General features: G+C 45.3%; 1 protein-coding gene across 2 annotated transcripts in view; it reads left to right on the top strand.

Moving 5' to 3' along the window:
- Positions 1 to 518: 518 nt before the first annotated feature.
- Positions 519 to 11147, top strand: part of HECTD4 (HECT domain E3 ubiquitin protein ligase 4) — a gene marked incomplete at both ends in the record, with an annotated part of 63381 nt that continues 52752 nt past the window's right edge. For both annotated transcript variants that reach the window (XM_079544028.1, XM_079544027.1), the window contains 2 exons: positions 519 to 695; positions 10491 to 11008. In XM_079544028.1, the coding sequence (XP_079400154.1) occupies positions 519 to 695; positions 10491 to 11008 (695 nt within the window). The remainder of the gene's footprint in view (positions 696 to 10490; positions 11009 to 11147) is intronic.

The following is an 11147-nucleotide window of genomic DNA, read 5'->3' as shown; positions in this document are numbered from 1 at the left end:
ACGCACGGGCGGAGGCGCCGTCCCCGAGGGCGGGGCGCGGGAAGGGACACCGAGGGGCGCTGCCCTGAGGGCGGGGCGGGGCGCGGCGCTGAGCGGAGCTGCCGGGGCGGCAGCGGGGACGGGCTCTGCGGGGAGCCGCCCCCGAGGGCGGGGTGCAGGGCGCCGGGGCGGCACCGAGGGGCACCGAGGGCGGACCCCGTCGGGGCCGGGTGAGGGGGGTTGGGTGTATTGTTCCCCGCGCGGTGCATGCCGGGCCCGCCTCAGCCCCCAACATGGCGTCGCGCTGTCACCTGTGTGTGTGAGGAGGGAGCGGGACGCGGTGGCGGCGGGCGGGCACGGCGGCTCCCGGCGCTCCCCGGCCCGCTGGCGCCGCGGTGGCAACGCGCCGCGCCTCGCTGCTCCCTACCGCGCTCCGGCTGTCCGCCGGGGATCCCCCTGCCCCCGCCCTGCCCCCGCCATGGGGGGGTAGCGGCGGCCGCCTCCCCTCAGCCCTACGGAGCCCCAGCGCCGCCCGCGCCATGGGCTCACCGGCGGCCGCTTCGGCGGCGGCGGCGGCGGCCGGCGACTCGGCGCAGTGGCTGTCGGTGAAGGAGGAGACCATCTTCCTGCACGACGGGCTGATCCGGGTCACCGACCTGGCCGAGCTGCCCAGCGAGATCGTCGGGGTGGCGGAGCCCGGGGACACCGAGCTGGAGGTGAGGTGGGGTCCCCAGCTGAGAGGGGTGGCGGGGCGGTAGGTGCTGCGGGTGCTGCGGGGCCGGCAGCCTCCTGGCACCGAGGCCTGACGGATTTATTGCGAGTAATGGTGAAAGCGGAGCTGGGCAGGAGGACGGCGGCGCTGAAGATGGAGGGTGAAGCGTCTCCTGGATGGGGAAATCGTTTGAACCGTGCTTGCGTGTTTTTGAGGCGGCCTTCGGCTCTGTTGTTTTTATTTACGGTTTTGAGTCTTTCTGCTGTTGCGATTAACCTGTTTTACAATAGTGTGGTGCTGGGATGTCCTGGGGCTGCGTTTAGGCTGCTGCCAGCCATCGCTGTTCAAGATGCGGGAGAGCAGCTGGTATTTTCCTCCCAGCTTTCCGCCTTGGCGGTGGCAAATTATACGGCAGTTTTATCTCCTGAGGAGACAGCGGAGGGCTGAATGTCACGGATTGTAGGCTGCATCTCTTCTGCAGGCTGCATTTGCTCCCTGTGTGCCTCCCTTCTCTCCTTTCACCCCGCCCTCCTCTCCAGCGCTGTGGCTCGCAATGACACAGGGTCTTTGTCAGAGGAACCAGGAGGGGATGGTTCGACAGCAGCTCTGTCTCTGTGCTGTGCTGGGTTGCCCTGAGGCCTCCAAGCCCTTTGGCTGCTTCCCAGAAAGCCCAAAACCAGGCTGGAGGATTCGGTCCCGGCAGCGTCATTGTTGGAGCCGTGACGTGGAGTCTTTAAGGCCTTTAGGAAAACTTCCTACTGCCTTATCGAGGGGGAGAGATTTCCTGCTGAGAGAGCGTTTTGTGCTCTGTGTGATGTGGAGATGGGGGTGGGAGCAGGAGCTGCTCCCGTGAAATGGATGTTGGCAAATATCACATGAACGGTTGGATTTCTGAGGTGGATGACAGCTCTGAGCATAAATGTGAGATGGTTCTCCCTTGTCCGCTCTGGCATTCAGTGCAGCTTGAATTCAAGAATGCGTTTTGGTTCTGTTACGTATTTCTAGAAACACCATCAAGTCCAATAAATGTGTGAGGGAAAACATGCACTCACAGCATTCTCAGTGCCATGTGGTGATGAAGGAGGATACACATTAAAAACAAACAGTTTTGTAAGATCTAACGAGCTGGAAATGTATTCTTCCATGGAACTGGACAAACGCTTTGGACTGGGCAGTTTTTTGTTCAGGTGAGGAAAAGACTGTCCTGTCCTTCAGGCACTTCTGTGAGTCTTTCAGCAATCCAGTGCCAATGATTCACACCATTTTTTCTGTTCCTGATTTTTTTTTTTTGTTGCTTTGTTAACCATGTTTGCAGCGTAGAACTTTAAAATAAATAAACATCCCTTTTTGCTATAGTCTTCATTTTTATATATAGCCTTAAGCATTTAATTTCCTTTCACTGAAAGGATAGCTGACCACAAGAGACTGAATTTTCAGTTCTTGTTTGTGAGATGGTTGTAGTTTTTAGGCAGTGTGGGTGGGTGGGGTGTTTAAAAAAAGAAAAAAAAAGATTTGAAATTTCAAGTCATGTAAATTAATTTGCTCATAACTTTTTTGTGTGTGAGCCTTTTAAATAAAGGGCTACCTTGGTAAATTGGAATGGCTTTGAGGAGCCATTTTGTGGAAATAGGTGCATGCATCTTGTTGAAGAAATGTGGTCGTACGGTCAGCTGATACACTGAATGGCACTTTTGCACTGTTTCTGCTCCTGGTTGCTTTGTAATAAATATATTTGAAAACAAAGTAACTGGAAGCCTCTGGGGATATGTGATGGGACGAGGGTGGGAGATGCTGCAGCTGCTGCTTTGATTACTAAACTTCTTTAGTGCACTCTTTGTGCTTTGTCAGTGACACTGTGAACCCTGATTGACTCTTCCATATGAAGTGCTTAATTAAAAAAATATTTAACATGTAAATCGACACTTTTTTTTATTTTGGAAGTAACATTATGGTCTGTTTTTGCTTAAAAATTCCTCTAAGAGCGTATTGGTGAGTAATGTCAGTGTATTTGCACATGTTTCCTTTGTCCTTCTGTTCTAAGGTCTTGTTTGGCGTCCTACCAAAAAAGCTTTATGAACATTTAGACCTGTTGTTCTAACTTCCACATTGTCTTTTTCTTAATATCTGTGTACCTGTGCATGCATGTATGTATTTGTATGTATGTATACATATTTTCTTCTCCCATAACAGTATTTTAAGAGTGTTAACCTTCTCCTCGGCATGAAAGTAACTTGTTCTAGGGATACCATTCAGTTTTGGTCATTAATTTCTTATTTTTAATTTCTACGGAGCATAAATGGCGTATACTGTATTTTTAGATTATCAACATATTTGCAAAGATGATAAACTGCCAACACTAAAAGGGATAAGTATATTTTTAATATTGATGTGTATATATGTGTTTTAAATATCAATAGATTATAATGACGTGCATACAAAAGCTGCTGCTTGTGTGGGTTTTCCAATCAGATCTAGTCAGGAAGAGAGCTAGGTTAGTTACTAGTTGTGCAGGCCTTTGTGCCCTTTGTACTGAGGAATTACTTTCGAAGTGCGTGAGATCTGCTTCTTGGAGACATCCTTCCTTACCAACAGCTGGGAGGTTGCCAGGACACTTTGCCCCATCTCTGCCTGTCAGGAGGGACAGCTTAATGGAAGGTGAGCTGTTCCTTCATGTGCTGCAATGGAAACTACAGCACTTCAGGAGTCCTCCCAGTCAATTTCTTTCACGGCGCCAGTAACCCCAGCACGGGCTGTCTGAAGGCAGTGGTCCTTTCAGCCGCGTAGCTTAGTCTGCTGTTGTGCCAAGAGGCAATGTGCTACGTCTTATGAGAAAGCCAGCAATACAAATTGCTGTTGTGACCCTTGGCAATGTAATAAGAATGCCATTGAACACACAGACTACAACAAAATGGTGAACAGCCTTCACTTGTTTTTAGACGGTTTCACTGGGTTGGCGAACATTACCATTGTCATCCTGCCATTTAAAGAAGACTTGTTCCTGATCTTCAGACTTCTATCTGGTGTTTCCATTAGTTTTAAATACACAGCATCAATGATTTTTCAGCTTAACTGGTGATCGCTTCAGTTATTTTTTTTGCGAAGAAGTAGGTGGGAAGAAAGACAAATCTTTAATACGTAGCCGCAGTATGAAGTGGAATACCTTAATGTGCCACTCCACTTCTGTGACCTGTATACCCCATTTTACTTACCAGCTTAATGTAAATAGGAGTCGTTTTGGTATCTGGTTTCTGTTCTTTGTTCTACGTGAGGTAGGAGCAGCACTTGCAGTGTCTGTAGCTGTCTGGATCGTGTATTTCTGTCCTCATCTCAAAGTTTGGTTCCTGTCAACTCCATTAGTGTAGGACAGAATGTGAGATGCCACTGGGTGGTTGTCACTGTGCTGCTCATACGTATCATCACTTACGTATAAGTGTGAAAATAAAGATGGTGTTCCTTCTTCTGTCTGGGCTAGCTGTGTGGGGGCAAGTCCAGCAGTATTCAAGCAGGATGTGACAATGATAACTTGGACGTATCTGCTAAACTTGGAACTTTCACCCACTTTGCTCATGGGCTGGCAGAAACATTTTCACTTCTGAATGAGAGGGTAATTCTCTGTAATTATCTAGGTCAGTGCTTCCCAAATCTTTCTGGCTGTGACCCTGCTTGCATCTACAAGCTTCCCTTCTGACAACTAAAACCCTCCAGTGTCAGCACGAACAATTGCCTTTGTACAGAGGGGTGACCCTTCTTGGGGTTATGGTCTCTTCCCGGGGAGCCGCCGTGCTCCCAGCCCTGCCTCTGGCGGCCACCCCTTCAAATGCTTCAGTGATCCTCTGAGAGCATTCATAGCTTTCAGTGTGACACCAATGGCTGGGTCTTGGAGTTAGGTCTGCAAGGGCAGATAGCCCTGCACATGTGAGCCTTGGCTGCTGCTTTTGTGGAGGAGTGAATCATTTTCTTGTAGGTATCGCTGTACGTCTCTTGCTTACTGCCTGAGAGGACTCTGAAATGTTGTTCACTTTCCTTCCAAGCTTCCTTTCATCAGATTATCGTTGTATAAACCACCAATTTTGTGTGATTTAATCTCTGGCAGAGTTGCTGGTTTTGTTATCAGTTATTATGGCCTGTGTGAATTTATTCAAACTTCCTGCAATATAGACCGCTCTGCCTTTTTGTTTGTTTGTTCGAGTTGCTTTATTTTTCCTGGTAGAGAAATATTAGAAAATATTCTCTGAAAGAAAATTCTGCAAACATATTTTCTCAAATTTAGTGCTTCTTACAAATTGTAGCTAATTATTTCAGTGTGCTCTCAGCTGCTTAAATGACAAAGATTTTTCTTTATCTGACATTTTAATCTAATTAAATAAGAGGCACATAAGTGTTTTAATGAACAAATAAAGAAATGTTGCTTTACTCTACAGGTTTTGTTTATGGTTTGCCTGTGCTCTGATTCATCTCAGATACCAAGGAACAGAAAGAAGGTTTGGTACGTTGCTGTGTATGTGGTAAGAGCTGGGTTTCCTTAGTGCTTATTTCAGAGCACAGTTAGGCTTCCAGTGCTTTCACAGGGGAGAATAGTTTGTGCTTTTAGCTGAGTGAAAAAGCTGTGCTGCTATGTGCAAGATGAGGGATCAATAGAATCCTTGAACAAGGTGATGCAGCAAAAGATAAAAAATAATTGGAACAGGCTTGAAACTTCTGTTTTTCGAATGGAAGGTGCATCCTTGTGGTACAGTTTCCAACTGCATGATGTAAGTACGGGGTAGCACCTGAGAAACTACATTTCAGTATCTGAAACACCAGGCTGAAAATGTTTGTGCATGTATAAATATCTTCTGAACATTCAGCATATCAAACAAGAAGCCTATAGAGGGCTTGGGAAAATGTTTTAAAAGAAATGAAGGCAGTGTTTTCATGAAGATGGCTTCCTACTGTGTGTCTGCAGAAACTGCTGTCAGCACAAGTGCTGTTAGCAGCAGAGTGACAGAGCGGAGGCCTGGAGTTTGTATCCAGGGGTGTTTATGGGAGCAGGTTGATTTGTAATACATGTTTCAGTTTCTTTGAGTGCCTTAACTGCTGATTGTGGTATTTCTGTTACAATCCAGGAATCTTGGCATTTTCTCTCCCCTATATGATTTTATTTGTATTTCTGGAGTTAAAAGAACCGTGTAAACAAGCAGTGCTTCCTATGTTAATGCTGTGGCACGTGAGAAATGGCCTTATAGCTGTTACATGGTAGTGAAAGTAATGCAGTTAACTTTTTTTCCTGCCTTTTTTGAATATCTTATGATTTCCACGTTTCTCTGTCTTTCTTGATGTTTGTTCCTTCTGTGAGATGGGGGTGATGCTTATTTAATGCTCAGGGGATGTTATGTGTGTAATTGATACAGCAAACATACTGCTGTCTTCAAAGAGTTGCTCTCTTCGTGTGCGAAATTCAGCTAGTTTAATTATGCAGGGAAATAATTAAATGCTGTTTAGGATGTATATATTGTAAGCGGCAGCTTTTATACCATTAGGAGAAAAATACAGCTTGGTGTGTGCAGCTTCATTGCTCATCAGTTCCATGCACAGCAGAACGAAAGCAGCAGCTCAGCCTGAGACTCGCTGTAAGAAGTGCTGGCAGAGCTGCTGGAAGGAGTCCTTGTTCACGTTGGTCCTGGCTGTGTGGTGTTTTTTTTTTTCTTTTCCATTCTGTTCCTTTCTGTTTTGCCTGTTGGAAACCCCCTGGATCTGGTCTAAGCCAAAAAAGCCTCGCTTCAAAACCACCCAAAAAGTAGGGGCTGGGGGCTGCGAGAGCACAAGCACTGCTGCCAGCACTGGGGGCAGCATAAGGAGACCGGGATCTTGGCTGGAGGAAAAAGCCGCTTTTTAGCGGCGGCTCACTTCTAAATTTACTTAATGGGGTCATAAAACCTCAGGCTAAAGCTCTTCACGTAGATTAACTGCCTTAATTGTAGGATGTCTCATGTTTGCAGTTGGTGGAGAAACACTTTACCCTGGCAGTAGGGAATTCCTGTGACAAAAGTACTGCAGAATGGGCAGAAGTCTCTGGTGGAAGTTCTGTCCTGGATGGAACGGGGCAGAAATCGGATGCAGTGGGAATGGAGCTGCCTGTCACTGGGCCTCTGAAGTGGGTCCTTCTGTGCTTCTTGGTGTTGAAGAAGGTATCAGTGAACTGACTGCAGAACTTCTGGGTTGACCATTTTCTTGTTAAAATATTTATTATTTAATATTTTATATCAACTTTAATAATCGACGAGAACAAGATTAGTGCAAAATTAAAGGAGCTGCAATGAAGTTTCTAGTAACGCAGTGTTGATGGGTGACTTCAGGCCATTAAACCTCAGCCTTTGAAAATCAGACAAACTTTTCAAGGCAGTTTTGCTGACTGAAAGCCGACTTAAAGTTGTTAAATAGGTGATGATTACAGTCACAGTGCAGTAACTGTATTTTCAAAGTGACTGAAGAGCAGAATTCTTATTTGCAAAAGGTACCAACGTGATGTTTACCCTACTTACAGAATCACGTTTAGACAGGGAGCTTAAAAATTGATGTTGTTTTATTTCTTCCCCTAATTCTAGCATCTTGGTTATTGAATGTATGCAGAGTAGCTTGCAAAGCTGCAACTTTCCTTGCTGTTGTTCCTCAGGAACCATTCTTTATACTTTCCATTTCTATTATGGGGTTGATTCTTTTGTTTGTTTAATGCTATTGATTGTTGCTAAACAAAATGTGAATTGTCTTATCTAAAAGCAGAAATTGAACTATGAACTACTTTAGCTCTACCAGTGTTCTTAAGACTATTTTTCCCTCGATTCTGTGTTTGTCTTCTTACAATGGCAGTGGTATATTAACTTGCACTCAGCACCTTCACCTCCTGTGCCCTTATTTTCTTAGTCTATTGACATGTGTTGTTCTGTAGTGTAGCTATTTAAGTTTTCTTTCACTTGTTCTGATCATAAACTGGACATTCAGATTTTATTTTGTGCTCTACCCTAACACATAAGTACAAATCTTTCATTTGTTTTTGATACCAGTGTGGTGGTGTTACTGTTGAGCTTCCCTTTCTGTTGGAGACCGTCTTTTGAGGTGTAAGTGGGTACTTGGGTAACTTGCTGTATGGCAAAGCAGTGATTTGTTCCCTGATGTTCATACTCTGTCACCTGCAGGTCCAGGTGACTGCTTGTGCTGTGCCGGTTTTTGGGGTCTGTTTGCATCTGCGGTCTTCCCAAGTGCTGTATAGGCAAATGTAGGTCCAAGGTGTAACAGGCGTGTGTCTGTAGGAGAATGACTGTGCTTGTTTTAACAAAGAGTGGTCAGTTAGGCTCCTGGGTAGGAAGAAAATAAGCTAATCTGGGGCAGAAGGATTAAGTTTTGCTGGAGGGGTGAAAAAGGGAGGTTTGGCAGAGTGCACCAGCTTCTATAGCCAGAAGGCGGCCTCCAGCGGGTACAGCCTGGGGCTGAAGGTATTTGGAATGGCAACCGTGTGCCAGTGAGGTCTGAGTAAGTCAGCTGGGGAAAGGATGGGAGAGACTTTTCTGTTCTTATTCTTCCTGTGAATTATTTTAGAACAGATTTTCTGTTTCTTTTCTAAGCACGGGTAGTTGTTGTCTGCTTTGGAATTCATGAACGTTTATTTGTTTTCTTCTTGCATTTTGCTTTAATCTGCTTTGACTTCAAATAGGCTTCAGGATAACAAGCTTTGCCTGGAGATGTGAGAAAAGTAGTCAGTGGGCTGAGGAAACCTCATCAAAAGGTTGTGAGTCTGTTGTGAAGCCTTCAGACTGCAAGGGGAAGCCGTGTGTGTGGCACAGGGCAGCTGAAGCTCTGTCAGTGTCAGGTCAGGTGGTTTTGTGGTGCGTAGCAAGATCTTAAGGAGTACATCTGGACCCTGGAAGTTCTCAGGCTGTTTGTTGCTGCCAGTCAGTGTGAAAATTTGGTCTCAAAGCTCTTTTTGCAGGTAGCTTTAAGCACTCACCTCTGCCAATACGGTGGGTTAGAATGGCTTCAAATGTTGCGCCTGAGCTAAGAAATGCAACCTGGCATGGACTGTGGGGTTTTGTGTCTGTGGAAAGGAGGGGAAGACAAAGGCAAACTCTGCTAATTCCTAGCCATAGTGCTTATTGCAATCTAAAGGGACAATCTAAAGGGAAGGCCAGCATAGCAACTTGTCTTTTGTGGTGTCTCTGCTGCTAGTACAGCTGAGGGCACAGACCTTGTCAGCATTTCTTCTAGCTGAAAATGTTGATTCCTTTTTCCTCCACTGCTGTAGTTTATTATTGCTTAGTTGGGGATCCATCACCTACATAGTACAGTTCAAGGAAGTCAGAAGCAAACTGCTTTAGAGTGTAATTGCATCTATAACAGAAAGTAATTCAGCTTAATTTGGAGACAATAGAAAGCACAAATTAATGGGAGGTAGTTATTTTAAATATATGTGATTTAGGAATTAATATTCTTAATCTCTTTGAAGAAATTAATAAAAAGAGATTCTTGGGTTTTAAGAAGCTTAGTCCTAACATCTACTGAAGTGTAATTATTATGTGAATTGCTCTTTAAAGGGAACTTTCCATGTCTGTAGTGGGGAGCGTTTGGGTTGTACTGAAAAGCTTCTTCATTGACTGTAGTAGGGGTGCTGGTAGACATGGCAGATGTGATTTGTCCTGAAGTGTTCTACCAAGCTGTTCAAAATTCTACAGTTAGTCATAAATATGTTTCATATTCCATACAGCTTCTGTCTACAATAAAATAGTAATAATGTTAAACAAAAAGCCTGCACGGAATTGTTTGTTGCATCTATTAACATTTTTGTTTTGTTTTTTTAAAAAAGGGAATGGGATGGGGGTAGGATGGATTTATAGCTTGAAAACGGGCTGAGCAGCGTGGATGAGAGCAGTGTGGTGTGCAGGCAGAAGCCCTTTGGACCTTGAATCCGAAGTATCAGGAAGTGTGGAGCTCGTTGCTTTCCTTGAGGTTACCAGAGCTTAAGTGGCTTTGCTGATCTCAGCTGTTGTAAAGGGAGATGTTGTCTGTAAATTACCTTGAATTGTGAGCTCAAGTACCAGGCCAGGCACTAACCCATAAATATGTTTCTTTCTGTCATGGTTTACTTATCTTCTGTTGCAGCTTTGTCTCCTGTTTTGCTCAGAAGTGCCAGGAAGGCCTCTTTCTTCTGTCTGAAATGATGAGGAGAGGGGGCTTCCAGGTTTTAAGCTATGGCAGCAACTAGAAATATTTTGAAAAAGATTGCTTAATGCAATATGATAAAAGTGAGGAGGGGGGAAAACAAGGAGGGGAGAGCACACAACAAAACTGTTTGTTTGTTTTAGAGAACTGATGGTGTTTTGATTTGGAAAGTCCTGGAACTAAAATGTTCAGATTCTTATTACAGAACATTGTAACAGTATTGACAGCTATTTTTCATAGAGGGGCTTTAAACATCATCACTCAGTCCTGAATTTCTCAGCAGAATTGCCTCAATTAAAAAAAAAATTAAAAAATCATGACAAATGTATGGCAGTGGAGCTCTGAGATATTCCGTACGTGTTTTTGTTTAAAATCTGTACTGTTTCAGCATCACAATTGAATCCTGGCCTTCAGTGGCAGTGCTGCCTCAGCAGTAACAGGCTGCATGCCACTTCCCTGCTCTTTGGCCTCCAGTTTGGTTTATTCACACACCCCAAAAATCCCTCGGTCCGTCACAGTGTGCTGTCCAGATCAGCTGTCCTCTGTAGGCACGCGTTGTTTGTCTTTCAGAAAAAGAAAACCTGTGTAAATATCATCCTCTTCCTTTCAGATCCTTACGTTTGAGACCAAGAACCCGACAGAGCTAGCTGAGCGCTTGCGGTCTGTGTGTGGAAACCAGAGCAATGCTTACGCTCGGCTGCTGGAGTACCGCCTGAACGCCCTGCGAGGACTCTGGAACGCCCAGCGGCAGCTGGCACTGGAGGAGCAGCACGACCGGGAGAGCTCGGGGGATGAAGAAGCACTGGCCTTACTCAAACGTCAAGGCTTGTTACAGCAGCCTGAGCAGGCGCCCTTTACTTCACGAATGGGGCTTCTGCTGGTTTTTCCCCTCATCCAGTCTCAAAGTAGAACAGACCCTTCTCTCTGTAACATAACCGCTGAGGTGCTATTGAATTGCCTTCGAGACTGCCAGCCTTTGAGCTTGACTAAGGAGCCGGCTGACTGTCTCAATGGGATAGAGTCTTTGCTGTGCTCGTGGTTGGAAGAAACTTCTGCTTCAGGTCACCAGATTCCCTATAAGCAAAAGGAAAATGCTGCTGCTGCCCTAGTTGCCTTGGCTTGTGCAAGGTAAGGAAGCTGGGTTGAGATGGTATTGATAGCGTTTGTACCTAAACGTGAGAAACAAAACTGATGTGCTCGCATGGTTGACATTCATTTGCTACTTACTTTAGTCTTTTCCTAACACTTAAGTACTGGTATGGAAAGG

The sequence above is a fragment of the Tetrao urogallus genome, assembly GCF_951394365.1.
Source record: "Tetrao urogallus genome assembly, chromosome: 17".
NCBI lineage: Eukaryota > Metazoa > Chordata > Aves > Galliformes > Phasianidae > Tetrao > Tetrao urogallus.
The sequence above is the reverse complement of the archived record's forward strand: the minus strand, read 5'-3'. Positions and strand labels throughout refer to the sequence as shown.